The 19,264-nt window shown below is 46.4% G+C and overlaps 1 protein-coding gene across 1 annotated transcript in view; it reads left to right on the top strand.

The window, feature by feature from the left end:
- The window catches only part of LOC135918196 (coiled-coil domain-containing protein 6-like), a 55,725-nt gene that overhangs the window by 25,288 nt on the left and 11,173 nt on the right, over positions 1-19,264 (top strand). The window contains exons 4-5 of the mRNA XM_065451877.2: positions 8,933-9,333; positions 17,971-18,071. Coding sequence (XP_065307949.1) covers positions 8,933-9,333; positions 17,971-18,071 — 502 coding nt within the window. The remainder of the gene's footprint in view (positions 1-8,932; positions 9,334-17,970; positions 18,072-19,264) is intronic.

Here is a 19,264-nt window from a genome sequence, read left to right as displayed (position 1 = left end):
ACGAGACTGACCGCCGAAGTGGAGCCGCATCATGTTCTGTATAATGTCCAAATGTGAGAGGATGCTATTGCGCCCTGCGCTCTGTGTGCTTTAGATGCGAGTGAAAATTTGCAAGGGTGAGACAAGAAAGATGGTGGCTTCACGATTGTCGCCTTCCAGCGCAAACAAAGGGAAAGAGGGAGGGAAGCGAGCTCACACAAGTAACGCGATTGAGCACGTGCGGGGGGGGGGGGGGGGGGGTAAGTGGCACGCGTCTCGGCCATGGCTGCCCATGGCTGTAAGCGCGGTCGGGCGCATCCGAAGCTGCACACCTTGCTTTTAGAGGTAATCAGCCGCGTGTGGGCTGATTGGGCGTGCGAAGTGGGCGTGTGGGAACGGCGGATGTGGCACCATGTAAGCTATCTTCCCACATGTTTAGTGTTGCAGGTTGTGTGTCACGAGTTTCGGTGACCCGTTGGAGCGAGAGGCAGCGAAGCATGCCCTCCCTGCTGCCAGCGCTTTTCCTGATAGCGTCGTCCAGTGCAGGAGATGCTGTCAACCACCGGGGTGGAGTGCATGCGAAAGCATGGCTGGCTTCACTTAATTCATACCGCTGATGTGAAGATACCGTCGATGTACATTCAAATTCCCTTTTTTCGCTTGCCCAATAATTCGGAAAATTCTACACCCCTTCCCGTGTAAGAAAATTTGATCGACGACTGTACTCATTTGCATAAAAGGTGGAATTTCAATATAACGAAATTTTGATATAACAAAGCAAATTGCTGATTTTACTGACTTTGTTATATAGAAATTTAACTGTACAACAGATGGCTGGACTACCTCGGATCTTGCCAACTTCATGTTACTGTGCACATTTGAGTAGAGAGAGTGGAGAACGTACGGGTACATCAGCGACACTGAAAAAGTTAAGGGAAGTTTATAGTAAATGTACCTACTGTATTTACTCGAATCTAGGCCGGCCCCGATTCTAAGCCACCCCCGAATGTCTGAAGCCAGAAAAAACTTAAAAACTTGCATCGAATGTAGGTCGAACAAAAAAGTGAGGACAGCGTTCACGAAATGAGAACAGCATTTATATAATATGAACATGCCGAGCTCACTGTTATCGTTGCCACTAGCCAGACAAAACGCACACTTGCGGACGCTCGCAAGCTCACGTCGGCGCACCCATGCATGCGCAGACAGTGCGGCACGGCTCGCATGCATCGAAACACTGCACGATCGCGGTGAACAGTTCGTCTCTTATCGTGCGCTTATTTTCCTTATCGTTGTCATCTCCTCATTGCGGCACACGCAAAAAGCGTCCACACAAAAAAGGTGCGCAAGCAAAAAGTGTCCCCCGTTACCCCTCCAATGACGGGCACTTTTCTCATCAATGCCTTGGCGGCTAGCACCTTTTCGTTTAAAAGCGGCACTGTCACGATCCGCCTGGGTTTGTGAACGAGGGAGGGCTCGAGGCACCCACTGTTAGACGGACGCTGAATGATGACTGAACGATGAAAGATGACTGACCCCCGAGCAGTTGCGCTCGTCAGTGTTTATTGGGTGCGGTGCCCAATGTTGCCTACCGAGCACGGCAGGCCACCAAGCCACTAGCTTTTTGTTGTGCACTCTTCCCATAGAAACAACATAGGGCAACAAGCCTGGCGGGCCAACGAAGATTATGCCCGAGGGGGCGTCACATGCTTGCTACACACTATGGTGGCATCACCTGTTTGGTGCCATTACGGTAACGCCACACTATGGGCAACCCTGCACGCCGATACGACACAGGTCAAAATAACGACATAGCCGGTGTACTTCAGTTGGCTAATGGCACAGCTAATAGCGGCTGCGATACTGACTTTTCTAGGTGGCACTAGCTATGCACCATATTTATCATTTTAATTACAAACTGTCACATTTTTTCAAATCCTCGAATCTAAGCCGACCCTTGAGTTAGGTATATGATTGTGTGAAAAAAACTATCGGCCGAGATTTGAATAAATACGGTAGTAAATAATTTGCATGCAAAGCCAGTCATATTGTGATGAGGCTGAAATGCAGGAACATTCCTGTACTTGTGATTTCAAGGGATTAAGATGTTGGGCAATTACATTTAAAAAATCATCTTTCTTTTTTCAATTTTGCTACCAAGAATATTTAATTAATGACGAATGTATCCTCCAAATTTCATGCCGTAATGAGCACTAGAAGTACTGCAAACATGAGCACCAAGGGTAACTACCCCCTATAAGAATCGACTTGGCTTTATAGCGATTTGCCACAATTCCTCCTAAAGAGCAAGAAATGTGCAAAAAGTTTATTTTTTCTTTTAAAATTGAGACTTGTGACTCTATAACTAATTTTAACTTTTCAGAGTTCTGAGCATTCACCAAAAATGGCAAAAGTGACCGTTGGTGGCAACACACTTCTTTGTGCATTGGCGATTTTGTTCATTGTACTTCTAATTCTCTCAAAAAATTAATACAAACATAACTGACATTTTCATATGCAACACTCAGAAGACAGGAATGCCTTTTTTCATCAAATGTTAAGAAAGGCACAATTTCTTCGGAAACCAGTACGCTACCCTGCGTCAACAACACGGTTGAGGGCAGCCCCGTGAAGATGGCTGGTGTTTTGGTCAATTACTCAACGCAGTCCAGAGAGAAAAGCTAGCATAATTGCCAGGAAGGATTTTGCATAGGAATGACTGCTACATGTTAGAAATTGGGTCCCTAATGACACGATTTCTGGGAAAGTTTTCTTGCTGACAAGAGTAACATCTCCACAGCTAACAAAATTTTAAGCACAAGGTTTGGCCCAATTGTAATTTCTTATGCATCGACTCAACTAAAACGATTGTGCTACCCTGAGTAGATTTTTAAAATAAATATATGTTCCTTGCCAAGCTGTCCTTACACAGGTATACCAGTGTTGAAGTAAATGATAATGTGAATGTTATTCTTTTAGTTCAGTCAAAAGCCCACATTGTGAACAATATTTTACTGTAGTTTCAACGTGCTGATTGCATTATTTTAATGTTTGACAAAAGGGCTGAAATGCATAGATATGAAAGCTTATAGTTATAATAATTCTCAATATTTCTAGATTAAACTTGGTATGCATAATGAGGAATGCCTTCATTATTCACGTGCTACCCTTAAGTTTTCATTTAGAGGAAATGGAGAAAATTAGTCTCAGACATCCAGTATGTGCCTGCCGTCCCTACTTGGGAAGCCAAAGCGGGCAAAAGCAACCTGCAGCCCTGCACTAAAGCATAGCTCAAGGGAATCTAGATGTAGCTTCTCGGTATAATATCTGAGAGCTTAGAGTCAACACCTGCATTTCTGTTATATCGGCGTGGCCACCGTGAACGCCACGCCGGGATGGCAGCCTAAAAAGAGACGCAGATGGGGACTGAGGCTGAGCATGAGTTTATTGAAGTGCGGCGCCTTAAAATAGGCGCAGTGTCACTATCACAGAGCCCCCTGAGGACGAGTAAGTTTTGGTCTCGAAACCGTAACCCTGATGCAACACCACCCCCCTTTTTGAAAATAATTCTGGATAGAAGCAAAGTCATACATTATACAATAGTAATTGTCAGAAAGCGTATTGAACAGAAGGCGGAGGAAGCATCATTGTGCATCCGTTAATGATATACATTGGCATCCTTCCCAACTCTCTCTTCCCTGAGGGTCAAAAGCAAAATAAAGCCCTCTTTTTTTTTAACAATTAAAAATGCATAACAAAAATTAACATGAAACACAATGGACTGCACAGCAGCCAACAAAACACCTGAACACCTGTCCAGGTATGTCACAGAAGTGCAATTGAAATATGAACTCATGAAATGATCATGAAATAAAGTCTTGTAGGCGGTGCGGTTTCTGGCGCCACCTTTTTGACCGACGAGGCAATTGCGGTACATGAAGCTGCGTTTCGTCCATAGGTGCCAGTAATGGCTCTGAAGTTGCTTTTGAGCTTTGCTGCACAGCTAACCACCCACCCGGTGAAACGGGGGGCGGAGATGAAGACTTGACATTTGAGCTTCCTAGCTGACTGAAGCGCCCGTCAGATGACTCTGAAGGCAAAAAACAAGATCCAAAAGAATCTGAAGATTCACTGACGCGCTGCTCAGGCGCAGCTGGGAGCGAAGACTTATGTCCTAGGAATTGTATGTGAGCATGAAAGCTCGGGAGACATGAGCGCTAGGTGTTTCAGAGAAAGCATGAGCATGGGGCCTGGGAACATTGGAGGTGCCTGCATTGAACCACTAGGTTCAGCTATTTGCCTATCAGGCCAGGTGGAAGAACATGTTGGCTGGGCACTACTGCCGAAGGTAGAACTGGTGCCTGAATAGAATCCTCAGATCCTATGAAACGCTCAGCAGTCGATGTTTTGAGCGGTGCAGTTTGACTGGGCACGTCAGTCAGCATAAGTGATAGCACTCGACTCTTTTGCCTTACAGCCGAACATGTAGTACTCATTCAAGCAACTTTACAAGCTGTACAAGAATGTACTCGTGAATGAGAACTGCACTGAAATGCGGAATCCGCTGAAGGCATATCTTAAGTAACTTTGTGACTGTTTTACAACAGAATTGGTAAGAGGGTTATATGCCTTAGCATGCGTTCCAACACTCAACTGTTCAAGCACTGTACACTGGTTCACTCTCGCTGGTGGTGAAGTCTAACAGGCGTTGGCCTGTGGTGCACTGTCAAAGTCCACTGCACCATATAAGTTCAGTGAAGTCTGAAGATATTCTGTCCTGCGGAAACTAATGTCGAAGTCCGGTGGTGATGAGGCTTGGACCCACGACAAAGTCACTCCATCAATCACTACCTTCAATGCCTTATGTTGAATTCCAATGGCGGAGTCGGAGCAAGTTTTTCTGCTCGTTTCGGAGCAAGTTTGTTCCAATGACGGAGTGAGAGCGGGAGTAAGGTGTTCCAATGAGAGAGTCGGAGTGGATTCAGAGCGGTAGTCACTCCGTGGAGCAGAAAAAGATGCTCCGCCAAAATCGGCGGAGTGGACCGGAACTCTGCGTGACGTATTTCCTTTACCACGTTTGTCTGCTGGGAGGCGCCACCGGTCACGACTCGCGAGGAAGCAAAAGCTGCTGCACGCTTGGCGAGATATCCATACCGCACTTTAAAAAAAACGTCAGGTGAACGGCGCTGAAGAGACAAGTGACCGGTGCGGTGGTGGTGGGAGCAAACAGCAGAAGGAAGTGACAACACGCAAGGTATCCTGGGTAACTCGGCGATACAACTTCCGTTTCCGCCTTGCTCCGGCGGCGCAGGTTGTGTTCCAATCACGGATTTGGAGGCGTTGCTCTGCGCCAGAGTAGCGTGCTCGCTCGCGGAGTCCGTCGGCTGCTCCGACTCCGCCATTGGAATTCAACATTAATAGCGTCGAGTCCAAGAAGTGACGAACGAGTTCAGTCACGTGAAAGTTCACCGAAACTGACTTGTCTTGAAACTTGACAGTTACGGAGAGAAATCCCAAATTCTTCACCACTTGCTCCAAGTAGTTCTGGATGATTAAATGGGATTGAAGCAGGTGGATATGTGAAAACTGCCTCTTGTAGTTCTGAAGATTCATCAGCGACACAACCACTCCGGCGTCAACCATCAACTGCATTGTTAACCTGTACGGGAACGCGCTTAAGTGATGGGGCGCCAACAGCGTCTTCAATGTGTACTATGGTCGCTGTCTTTATAGCAGCATTCTCTTGCGTTTCCAGCTTGACTGGTCTCGATGTACTTTCCGATGAATGGCCCAGTTGGAAGAGATGTCCCTTCACACATGTCTGGCAGAATTTGTGGTAGGCAGGACAACTCGAAAATTCGCCCAATGATGCGGCTAGCCGCAGTGGGAACAGCTGCCACACTGAGCCGACAGCGCTTAGGCAGAAGAGGCGCCAGGTTGCCTCCTTCCCTGACGGGGAGGCAACAGAGCGGGGAGGCAACCATTCTTTTGGGCAGCATGGCAATAGTTGAAGATCTGTAGCCCGCACGGAAGGTTAATGCTTGTCGCCAATGTTATGTCGGCGTGGCCGCCAAGAACGCCACGCCGGGACGGCGGCGTAAATAGAGATGCAGACGGGGACCGAGGCGGAGCGCGAGTTTATTGAAGCGCTGCACCTTAAATAGGCGCGGCGTCGCTATCACAGCGTCCCCTAAGGAGAAGTAAGTTTTGGTCTCGAAACCGAAACCCTAATGTAACAATTTACACTCGAACCTTGTTGTAACAAAGCTGAGGGGGCAGCAGAAATTACTTTGCTGTATCAATTACTTTGAACATGCAAGAAAGACTGCTTTGTGGCCTGTGGAATCGCTGCACAGCCATGTATGCGATAAAATTTTAATTAAAATCTTCAGAGTGTGCAACACACTTGCACCTGACGCAACAGCTTTTATGATAGCTGCCTTCTTGTGCCGATGTGATAGTCTCGCTTTAGCTTTTCGCTTGGCTCATCCTATTGTCGCGAAACTGGCGTTACGGCAACGCGGTTGAAGAGAACAGTTTGCATGCTGTGATGCAAATCAAGATAGATAGATAGAATAAACTTTAATGTCCAACTGAAAAAGGTGATCTACCCACCCCCCGACGCATAGGTCAGGGGGCGAGTGCCGCCGCCTCAGATGCAGGCTGGGAGGTCTTGGGTCCCAGCAGCCTCTTCGGCCAGTTGGACGAGCCGGAGCTGGAGCTCAGAGTCCGAGCTGCGCAGCAGGGTCTCCCAGGTGTCTCTGCTACCTATTTTGTGCCTTCCCCCGGGAGAGTATGGACATTCCCATATTATGTGGTCGAGGGTCCCTCTCGCCCCACAAAGATTACATTTATCGCTCCTGGCCTCGGGGAACATGTGGTTCGCCATAACCGGGTGCGGATATGTATAAGTTTGTAGTCGTCTCCACGCGACTGCTTGTCTGTTGTTTAATTTTGGGTCTGGCGGGGATACCAGTCTACGAGCCAATCTATAATGCTGCGTGATCTCCCCATATTTTAGCATACGCTCTCCGCTCCCTCGGTCATCGAGGGGCCCCGTAGCGGCTCGGCGGTAGAGATCTCGAGCCAGCTCGTGGGCCGCCTCGTTGCCGGGGATGCAAATCAAGAAAAATGTCTCGTCATGGTTGAGCAGCACGTGGCACACAACACGGCGTGCCGCCTACACAGCCTATCCAGGCTGATGAGCTGCTCTCACGTGGCTCTGTTATGTCAACAAGGACACTAGTGAACCATGCTGTGCCGACTAGTCTTGGCCGTCTTGTGGCCTCGGAAATTGCACCGGTTGCAACCGTGTTTTCGGCATGCTGCAGTGAGAGAAGTGCATGCACTGGTTTTTGGCACCGCCACGCCCAGTAGCACTAGCCTTGCACAAGCTGCAGCTTACCACCACACTTATCTCTCTACTACTGTACGTCACACTGTGCAGCTAGGCGTGGCCTCCGAGATCCTGTCAGTGTACACCTAGCCATGTCTGTATGTTGCGGTGGCAGTGAGCAGGAAGAAAGGCAGTGAGGCTTTGCTTGTGTGCGGCTAAGGTGTACTAGAAAAGAGTACCTGCACGCAACAGTGAGAAAGACCATTGTTTTTTGAAGGTGCATTTGATGCAGGAGTTTTTAACTACCACACCGAATGAATGTCTAACTGCGGAAAGCAATATGCTTGGTGCGCAACATTTGGATAGTTTTTAGAGCACAGTTATTTTACTTATTTATTTAATATTTACAAACTACTGCAGCTCCATGCGGACCCAAGCAGGAGTGGTAGTATTACAAAAAGTAATCATACATGCATTGAGAAGAAAACAAGATGCTGACATCTCTGTTGCGAAATTAATAGTTCAAAAATTAATCAAATCAATTTAGTCTGTGCTGTTTAAGAATAATACTGGTAGTGCATTCCATTCTTAAATAGTACGGGGGAAAAAGGGAAATTTGAAGGCATTAGTTTTTGTATGATAAGTTAAGGATTCAAAGTGGTGATGTCTAGTTTGTCTTGTGGTTAATGGTTGGGCATATGGAACAGGATGGTTTGCGAGGTTGTTATTTTTGAGTAGAAAAAAGAAATTCAGCCCTTAAAATTTTCCACCTAGTTGTAATGTCTGTATACCATGATCCTGCATGATAGTTGTTGCTGAGTCAGTTATGCAGTACTTGGAAGAAATAAACCTAACTGCTTTCCGCTGAATCATTTCCACTGCATTAATATTGCGTTTATTATCGGGATCCCAGATGGTGCATGTGTGTTCCATTGTTGGCCTAATGAGTGATTTGTATACATGAAGTTTAGTTTCTGGGGGCGCTTAGTTCTTTGGCATTCCTGCGGCGAATGTCGACATCGGCATAACCAAGCGCATGAACACACCAGAAGATGAAAGACGGGAGAGGGAAAGCGGATGAGTAGGGTATGGCAAAAGGGGAGAAGAGAAGCGTAGTGCGGTCACGATGGCTACGAGATGGCACCAGAGTAGCGCGTCATCTTGGTCTGTCTGCAGGGGCTGCTGTGAATCGCGCCCACGTGTCACTTATGCGCTGGCTCTCGCGATCTCCAGATTAGCGAGGCAGTCGCGCCCCAGTTCGCTCTATTTGCAACTTTCGGCACGAGACAGATTGTCTGTGCCAGCCAGTAGTCGTGAAATGAAAGCTTGTATAGAGCTGGGCTCAAATTTTGCATTAGGGAGTATCATAATCAGTGAATTTTTTTTGGTGTCAGGTACTTGTCGTATCCATTAACAACACAATTTTACTTCTTTAAAACTTAGCTTGAAATACATAGATCTCTATGGGAATTTCAGGGAGAATATCATTTACTTAGCTATATCTGTTATTTTGTTATATCCCGTTCAGTTATATCGAGGTTTGTGTCTATTTTGTTCTTCTATATTTGTGCAGATGTGGCAGATTGTTCACATCAGTGGCTGTGTGCTTGTTGCCAGGTGGAGCTAGAGTGCACGCTTGAGCAAGAGCAGGAGGCTCTGGTGAACCGCCTGTGGAAGCGAATGGACAAGCTGGAAGCAGAGAAGCGGCTGCTGCAGGAACGGCTGGAGCAGCCCCCATCAGCACCGCCATCGCCTCGAGAGCCCGGGCGTGACACACCAGCTGCGCTGGGAGCCCACGTGGCACGACTGCGTGGGGAGCTGGCACGCCTCCGTGCCCAGCTCCATGACACTCAGCAGGAGCACAATGAGAAGGTGGCCCAATTTGCTCAGGAGGAGCGCCAGATCCGTGAAGAGAATGTGCGCCTTCAGCGCAAGCTGCAGCTCGAGATGGACCGCCGCGAGTCCCTATGCCGCCACCTTTCAGAGTCTGAATCGAGCCTGGAGATGGACGAGGAGAGGTGCTGACTTTTCTCAGAATACTTTTTGAGGGCAGTATACAAGGCAAGACACAGGTCAACATTATGCATCAAAATATACAGTTAAGCTTCGATATAATGAAGCTGGTAAAATCAGTAGTTTGCTTCGTTATATTTCTTTGTATTGAAATTCTACCTTTTATGCAAATAAGTGCAGTCGCCTATCAGTGTTTCATAAAAGGAAAAGGCCGCAAAATTTTTCGGATCATTGGGCAATCGAAAAAAACAAATTTGAAAGAAAAAAAGTTACTTTGTTAAATTTGAGGGGCAATGACAAAAGATAGTTTCATGCCGTGCAAATGATATCTTCAGATTGGTGGTATGAATTCAGCTAAGCCAGCCATGCTTGCACGTCCACTTCGCCCCCGCGGCCAATAGTGTTGCCCGCAGAGGGGCTACACTATAATGAAAAGCCCTCGCTGCGGGGACCAAATGCTTCGTCTGGCTCTCACTTCAGTGCGTCTGGGAAAGTCCAGATTACGCAACCTCAACTATTAAATGGGCAGGAAGACAACACATGGTGCCACGCCATCTTGGCACGTCCAGACACGCACACATGCCAGATTAAATTTAAAATGGCTTGCAGGCTGTGTATGCCCTCAGCCACGAGCAGCCGAAAGCTTGACCCCCCACCCCCTTACTCGCCGGGAAAGACCTGTGCTCATCAAGCCACCATCATCGGCTCAGCTTTCACTAGCACTCGAAGTATGCAAAGCACGGGGCAGGGCAGGATCTAATCGCTCTTGGACTACAGAAGTTGATACTGCTCTGCTTCGGTGGTCGCTCTCCAACGCGCAGCAGGCAATTTTAGAGGTGCAACCGCAAGCAGCTGCTTGTAATGCAATCATTTGAGCATTTATGTCTGCCACGAAAGTTTTCATTGTCTCAATATTCTTTTTCGGCAGCAGTGAAATTTGTTTATATTGAAATTGTGTCTAAACACAATTACATTAAGGTTATACATGGTGTTCTGTGGAAAAGTTATGAAAAGCTGAATTGTTAAATTGAGAATTTCATTATGCAGTCGAACCTTGATATATCGAACAGCGAATGATTGCGAAATAATTATATATATAAAATCGCACTAAACAACGCGTCAAAAACTTCTGCAAATCAATCAATGAACCAAGGGTGTGATCGGGGATTGTTGTTCGTTGCGCCGCGCGCAATTAGCATAGGATGCGCCGACTTCATCCGCTGTGAGTGCGCAGTCGATTGCGCCGCACGCAATTAGCCTAGGCCGCGCAGACTTCGTCGGCCGCGCGATGTCTCAGGCCAATAATGTGCGGTGCAACTGAATGTCAGCTCCGAACAACGATCCCCGATCGCGCCTGAATCGTGGCGCAGTAAATACTCACGTGAAGCTTCACACAAAGTATTTATTTATTTGGCTGAAAGTACCGCAGCAGTGTAGCCTGCTTATCGACAGCCGCTTGCCTAAATTCAGAGCCCTCAACGTAGTCTAAACAATCCACAAGCAATAGGCCAGTGCCTTCTATTGCGCCGTAGTAGCAGCGTAGAAGGGCCAAAGCAGCTACAGACACACTTGAAGTTGGGAGCGGGGCAGCATCAGCGCTTACAAGATAAACCTCGGCAGCATCTTCGTTGTGCCTCTACTTCTGCTGCAATCTCCACGGCCGTCAATCGAAGCATTTTGAAACTCTGTCATTAACAAAGTATTAAGTGGCGTCAGCCAAGGCGTCTTTGAGTGAGCCCAGTGAGCGCACGCTGTCACACGTCTTGGTGGATGCAAACCACCAGTCCTGGCGAGGTGCAGAGCACGGCACTGAGGAGGAGTCAGTGCGGTAAATGCAATGCGTTATGATGCGTCGTTGACGTCGAACTAGCAAAATCGCCACGTACGTACGCTGCTACGTTCAAATGGCGCGATCGGTGTGTGCAGCTATAGTGCACAGCAGTCTGTAATGCCCATTGCGCCACTGCTATTTTCGAGGGTGTTGCGGAAAAGCTCACCGCCTGTAAACAGAGTGAATTTGTTCTGGGGTAGTGGCATTCAATACAGCCATTTTACGTCCAATCCCGTTCAAAATAAAAAATTAAACATGCATGTGACTTTCCAGGTGATATAGAAAGTGTTCGATATACGCAATAATTCGATATATCTGTGTTCGATATATCGAGGTTTGACTGTACAAGTATTTAAGTTTGTTATATAGAGGTTTAACTGTAGGTTGTTCCTCATGGGAATGTGAGGTTCAGTATGCAACAATATCATGCACAGATACTGTATTTACTTGCATAATGATTGCCCTCATAATATGTCGTGTGCAAAGTCGAGCTAATGATGATTGCCCTTACCATCTGTCGAATGCTACCGTATTTACACGATTGTAAGTCGACTCGAATGTAAGTCGACCCCCCATATCGCTTGACCGGAAAAAAAAAAACAGGAGAGCATACCCGAGGGCGCATTCCATAACGAAAATTTATTAGTAGCTGACATGATCACTGGACTACTCGTCTTTACTAGTGCTACCATCGTCATCGTTGTTGCGGTCCCACAGCGCGTCGTGGTCCAGCTAAATTTCAAATTTGGCAAACGACCGCACCAGGACATCTTGCAGAACAGCAGCCCACGCCAAATGCACCGAACCACACGCAGCCGTCAGGGAGGCTCTTTCGACAGGTCCGGTTGGCGTAATTTCGCAGTCTTCTGCCGCCAGCCACTCGTTGTACTCACGGCGGAGCAGAACCTTAAAATTAAGGGGAAGGTCCGGGCTTGTTTCATGACCACGTCGCACTTCAATGGCAGGGACCGATCACGCATTTCAGCCACGTACGCTGCAAGCTTAGCCTACAGCTGCGGAAAGCGTCCAGACTTCGGCACGTGGGAAATTTCTCACTTGCCGTCACAGGGTGAAAATTTCGCTTCGCTGCAGTCCCCACTCTCACACCACCCGTTTAGAAACATCGAAATTGCGGCCCGCTGCGCAGTGATTTGTTTCTTCGGCGTAAAGGATGGCAGCCCTCTTGTGCGCTGCTGTGAACGAGTGCCGAATGATTAGTGGGCCTGGAGCACTCATGACGACTGGGGAAGCATAGAAGTAGCACATAGCCGGAAGCCAAGTGGAACGCGTCAAAAAGTTGGTCAAACCAATACCAATGCCTTTAAACAGAGAAAGAGAAACCCACAAGCGGTGTCTGCGCTTCCATGAACTATCGATACTCCCCGGAAGCGCCGCCGTTCTGAGGGTGCCGCTGCAAATGGGAACAGCGGCGCTTCCATCAACTATCGACACCCTCCCTCATGAGTGTTGCATGCACTGTAAGACTTTCAAAAATGTTGAAAACCCCTTCCAAAAAGCGAACAAACATGCGGGATAGCAAAAAGATACGGGTAGGGCCATAGAGCAAACATTAAATTGTAACTACGTTGTAGCTCCCGTTGGTATCGCTTTTTTTTTGGCGGGGCCATGTTTTGGTTTCGATTGTAAGTCGACTCCCCAACTTCAGACTTTCAAATTTAAAAAAAGGGGTCGACTTACAAGCCTGTAAATACGGTACGTGAAATACTCTTCAAAACACACCAAGTGGTCGGCATGCACCAAACATTCTTAAGCAGATGCCCCATTTCATTCCTTTCATCAATTTCCGCACTTCCATGAAAAAAGAAAAACCACAACCAAACATGCCTTGGCTTTGTTTGTAGGCTTTATAATGGCTGTGGTCAACAACAAAAAAAAAAGGTGCCTTTCGATTCCTCTCATCTGCACTCGTGGGCACGCAACAAATCGCGAGCGGAAGCGATAGTAGCCACGTTTACACGGATACTATAGAAGTGTACCCTATTCATACGCCGACGTTTGTAACACAGCTAAGATATTCGCCCACCTTTAGCGAAAACGTGCTGTAATAGGATAGTAGTCAAGACAAATGCCACAGTTTCCGCAGCGTGCCTGCCATGTGTTTCTATGTCACTGGCAGCTATGTGCGCCCATCTTTGTTTCTGTGCACTCAAAGTGGTCATGGCTACGTTATTGCCATAAACTTGCGAATAGTAACGATCTTATTCATTACTGATACGAAAGAAACTATTTCAATGCCCATAATGTACTCGCGAGAAGAACAAAAATCACGATCGGTGCGTTCCACTTGCTCTGTCGGCCGTCGTTTTTGTTTTGGTGTCCCGCACTGTTACAGCGGCAGCCGCCTATTTGTTGACCTGTTGTCATCCCGTAGCAAATGCGGGATGAAACAAGAAAAAGTTTTCTTTTCACAGGAAATTTAACCCGCATCATGATCGCACCCCTGAATTCGTGTCAATTTTTTTGACAAGAAAGTGTGATCATTATGCGAGTAAATACAGTATGCCTGTGATCTCAAAAAGACAGAAAAACCATTTCATCTTTGCATTGCCTGTCTACACACAGCAGCTGCATGTTGCTGCATCTGCTACAGATGGCCTCAGAGGTAAAAAGCATAGCGTAGATGCCGCGGCTGCTTAGGAGTGCTGGCATGAGCCGTCTCGCTGCCGAGACTTTATAGGGACACTAAAGGTTACTATTAAGTCAACGTGGACTGTTGAAATACCATCACAGAAACCTCGAAATGCTTGTTTCGTGCCAAGGAGAGACTTATTTTAAAAGAAAATGCGTTCTGAAGCGTCCGCGTACCTCTAGCGCAGTTCAAATCGCCCGCCCTCCGATCGAGCAGTACTGACATCATGGTCTCATAGTGACGTTGCGCCATCGGTGAGTAGAACGGCGTCCGCAGGCGGCGCTATGGCTTTTCTGCGCAAAACGCAAACGCGCGGCCAGAAACAGAGCCAAGACAGAGCCGACAGCAGTGCGAAAGCGGGAGTACAGTGTTCTAGAACACTGTAGCGGGAGTATGGTGGCTAGCGGAAGGAGAAACGAATTACGTCCCACGGCACACGGAGAGTCCGTTGTCGTTCAACTATAGGCTGCGGCGAGCTCGCAACGTGGTCGGCGTGGTCTGTGAGCCTTTTCGCACTCGCAACAGGGCATAAAAAAGTGCGAATCGACGCAAAACTCGGCCTAGAAACATGCTTCAACACAGCCAAGCTGGCATGACCCAGATGTCGTTTCCCGCACCGCCACCAGGCGCCGCTACTATACCTCAAACTCCAGCGCAATACGCCCATAAGCTGGTACTTCATTCTATGACGCAAACTTCGACGCTCGTCGCAATGGACCCTGACACCGACAGATTGGCTCACGATGGTGGGCTCAACTTCAGCGATTTAAACACCGACGAGCGCGACCTGCTGCTGAGGGCTCGCACTGCCGGCGTCGTTGCGTACTACGACGGCGGCCTCGACACCGGCTCTCCGGAGCGGGAAAGCAACGAGGGCTTCCCACGACATCACATGGACGTGGCATTCTCGCTGCTTGTTCCAAATGAAAGTTTCGCGAGCCAGCAGAACCCTCACAGCACGACACGATAACGAAAGTACTGAAACTCTAAAGCGTGCGCGGCGCAGAGTCGAGCGAAAACGAAACCTTTCGAACACCCATATTACTGAAGGGCAACGTCAAAATGTTATTTTTTCTTAGAATCGAATAGACGTAGACAAGTAGCATTTTTTTCCGTCTTATAATCGAATGAAATGATATTTTTAATAGGAGTAGATGAGTATTAGTAACACAAATTATGAGGAGTCCTTTCGTCATCGGGCTAGTACAGGAATGTCGCTGGGGGGTCTCAAATCGTGTCATGCATTTACCTCAATTTCTCGGTTACTAAAGCTCTGTTCGCGATTAAATTGACGCCTTAGACGTTCTAGCACATTGCTCTACCACTTTAACTTGAGTTTCTGGTAACCTTTAGTGTCCCTTTAATGTGCTGGCTGGTGCCAGCAAGGCGTTGCTACGTTGTGCCCCTTGCCGTCTCCCCTGCGTGTAGCTTCCAGTGTGCTAGTGGAAATGAAAGAAAAAGCTGCCCATTGGTCTGATAATTACACCTAACTTCGATTGTGCTTGAAGGATACGCAAAATTTTTTCTACGCCCACTGGTCTTCGTGGCAATAAGGGATAGGGAGTGTCAGACTCGTTATCTCCTGCTGAAAATTTAGCCTTCCCTAGGGAGATCTCAAGCAAAAACAGTGGCTCACTATAAATGATTACCATAGTTAGCATTTCTAATACTCACTTTACTTTTTTTTTTTTTCTAAATTTGTGCGAAAATTACCTGCACAGTTCTATTATTGGATGCGAAACAGTATTTGCAACGGCCTATTATCAGAGCCTGTGTCATTGCCATCACAACATGGCAACAAAACAAGTTCTTGCATAGGACGGTGACAACATGCGAGCCGCTTATTAAAAAAGCACATTCAAAAGTTATTTGACATGCTAAGGTAGTGACAGCAAAGTAAAGCCGGGTGCTTTCATTATTCCCGAGAATTGTGTGCATCACAGGACATGCTAATGAAGTGGTTAATCTAGCAGACCGAGGGAAAATGCACAAGGAAAATATTTAGTCCAGGCATGGACCATCATTTCGTTCGAAATTGTTGTGAGGTCATTAGATAAATGTGGAATATAGTTGGCACTTGTGGCTTTGAAAAAATAAACGATACATGTATGTATTAAAATGGCACGTAGAGCAGAATTAAACAAGATACATGGCACTAGTGAATCCCTATACAGTACAGTTAAACAGAAAATAAGATAAGTGGCAAAAGTTAAAGGTGAAGCTCAACTGAAATATGTAAGAAACTGCAATATGCAGAGGGGAAAATAAAATTACTGGTTTAAGATATTAAGCCACATGCTCTTTTCTACGGAACGAAGTAATGTCAATAAGCTGGGATGTCTGCGTGAAACAGATGCCTTCCTTGAATGGCCACGCAACTAGCATTCACGAATATTATAGAATAATAGCTATACGTTTGCTGGAATCAACATGAACTCCATTGTTATGTTAAATACATGCTCCAAACCGGCGTGAATGCTGTGCCACGTATTTAGTGGACTGGGAGTGACACAAGAATGAACCGCTGGGTTGTTATGGTGTGCCTTCAATTGCGAGAACATTTGAAGTCCATGGCTTCGGGCAGCGTTGTGGCGTGTGCGGTGTGGGGGAAGAGGGGAAGTGCTTGGCTCGGCATAACTGGGGACGCAGAAACACAGTTGACATTTGCTCTACCACAGCCGCACAGTCAGTGCTCGTGCACAGCCATTCTAATACAATTTCTAAATTTTTGCACTACTCCTGTCAAACTTTCGAAAATGATTAATCGAACATGTCTAATTGATTAACTTAAATGAAAGGTGGACAACGATGAAGATTAATTGTTTGTGGGATACTTTTAACCAACTCATTGATTAATCGTTCATCGATATTACCAACCCTAATGTGCAGCACACACAAACGTTCACGGAGCATGTGGGGCATGAACAGGAGTGTCTAAGAGCTGCAAAACGATGACGCGAGGACGAGATGCAAAGCATGTACAAGCGCACCTCTCTCACTGAGAAGTCTCTCTTGCCTACCAAAGTATCTTCATTCAAATCTCTTCTAAGCAGTGCCCAATAACTAATAACCCCTGGTCTTAAAAACAAGTACTTGGGGAAAGTGGAGAGCGGCAACATCCTGCTCGAGGATGCCATCACAGGTCTGCAAAAGGTGCTAAAGTGACTAGAAGAAATTTACAGTGCACTTGTAAGGCTGAAATAGGCATTGCAGGACTGCGGAAGGAGGGCATGCAGTGTTGTTCGTCGAGTGATGTTGTGTCATCCTTTGTAGTGGTACGAGACAGTGAAGTGCAATACTTGTTTACCATTTTGAACACACAGTGTGCAGTGATGTCCTATAGCATTTCTGCAAGCTTAAGCCTAGCACACCAGAGTTTCTTGTGTAATACAATGGTCCGAGGCGATTGAGCTTCTTTTTGTAACAATGTTATCAAGTTCAACCTTTTAAGATATGATACATGCTCCTCTACTCTAATGCAAAATAAGGTCTGATGTGCCCCTTCTGTCTCTTCTGAAACGGTATTTTAGCTGCTCCCAGCCTGCTCCAAAACTGCAATTTACCTGCACCCAGGAGTGCTCCAAGACACACTGTATCAGTTCCACCCCTGAATAATTTTTTTTTTATCAGTGACGGCAATGGACATTAGGTGAAAATAAATTTTTATTCTATGAAGATTAAATTTTGCTGTCATAGTTTTTTTTATTGCCAAAATAGCAGGCCCGCTGCATGTTTCTTGTTAAAAAATTGGGTGCACATTAGAGTTCTACATTGTTTACGAGTTCTGTCATCTTTGTCAGTTTTCTGCTATGTATTCATAAAGTCTTGTTGCACGTTAGATTTGGGAGTGTGTTAGAATTGGGCAAATGCTGCCAAATGAAGCAGTGGTGGGTTCAGGTGTTTTTTCTTGCTCTTAAATTCTACCCGTTAAATAACTATGTCAGTTCTGTTGTCTCATCAAGGTCGAATTAATGAAATTTCACTATTTCTTTCTGGAAGTGTGTTGAAAAGGTTAGGGCAAATTTTATTGAACATCGTCATAAAGGAAGCACCTGCTTTGTAGGTAATTGTAGTAGAACTGCTCATTTAATGTTTCATATCTTTATGTATACAAGTCTTGCTTTACATGCCTTTAACAAATTCTTTTTTTTTTTTTTTTAGGCACTTCAATGAAATGTCGGCACACGCTATGCGGCCTAGGACTGTGTCAAGCCCAATACCTTACAATCCATCGCCGAACTCTTCAAGGCCTCTTAGTCCAGGTGCCATCTCCTTTCCTTTTCCCCTCTCCTTGTGCACTCTGCATAATGTAATCTGCATCATTGCATAGCAGTTCTTAAATGAGTAGTTGACGTTATATGCTGACTTAGGCGAGAGCATTCTTTATCTCTTTTGCGATGCAGTAATTTTTCAAGTTTTATTCTATTGTACAATCACTTTAACTGCCTCCGCAAGAACAACTCATGAAGAAGCAGCAAGCAATTACTGCAGGGCGATATGCTGGACTTGTGGCATTTTTTCACGTGCGCAGGGCATGTTCACTTTATGCATTTGGCACAGTCAGAAGCGTGCAATTACACTCAGCGGCATCTTTTTTTGGTAATGCTGCAATAACTATGGAGCTGAAGCACTACCTTCTCTCTCTCTAGGCAATTTAAACATAGTTGAACCTTAGTATAATCAGTCATAAAAATTGGCACTCTGCTTTACTACATTTTGTCATGCTCAAATACTCAAAATTTGGGTCTAAATACACTTGCCGCTCATTACAGTAGACCGTAATAATCAAGCGGAAAAAATTCCCTCGGGACTTGCCTACGATGACTATCCAAGTGTGTGAATAGTCGAAACATGCCATATATGAGGCGGCGCAGCCAGGTTCTTGTTTCGCATTTCCATCATCGCACGCTGCACGTTCGGCAGCGGCGCAATGTCTGCGTGCACCCAGGGGCACATACCCAAGTTAGTGTCAAAGAGGTTTATTGAAAAGTAGCACATACCCATGCAAATGACCCACATTTTTAGATTGCACTACCTTTGGGATTGGCCCATATTTTTGGTAGGATAGGTGGATAGCTAGATAGCCAGGAAGAAAACTGGTCTGAATGTGCCTAGAATGGTATTTGCACTAAAGGTCTGTTATGTAAGAAATGCATTTCATAAATTAGGGCCACAGCAGGTTGCGAAATGGCAGCACTTTGCATATACAGTCAAACCCCTCAATAACGAAAGCCCTCAGAAACGAAATTCTCGCAGCAACGAAATAACCTGGCACCCCCGGCGAGCGGCTGTAGAGAATAATGCGTTTTGTCCCTCTCAACAGCGAAGAGCTCTTATAAAGCAGTCCCGCATTAACGAAGGTTTGAGGTAGCGACCTGCAACTTTTTTTCAGTTCATGAACCAGTTGGCAACTCAGAAATGCCAAAACTGCTGCAGCACACTCATCTGACGTTTC

This window comes from Dermacentor albipictus, chromosome 1, assembly GCF_038994185.2.
Source record: "Dermacentor albipictus isolate Rhodes 1998 colony chromosome 1, USDA_Dalb.pri_finalv2, whole genome shotgun sequence".
Classification (NCBI taxonomy): Eukaryota; Metazoa; Arthropoda; class Arachnida; order Ixodida; family Ixodidae; genus Dermacentor; species Dermacentor albipictus.
Note: the sequence above shows the minus strand (reverse complement) of the source record. Positions and strands in the feature narration are given on the sequence as shown.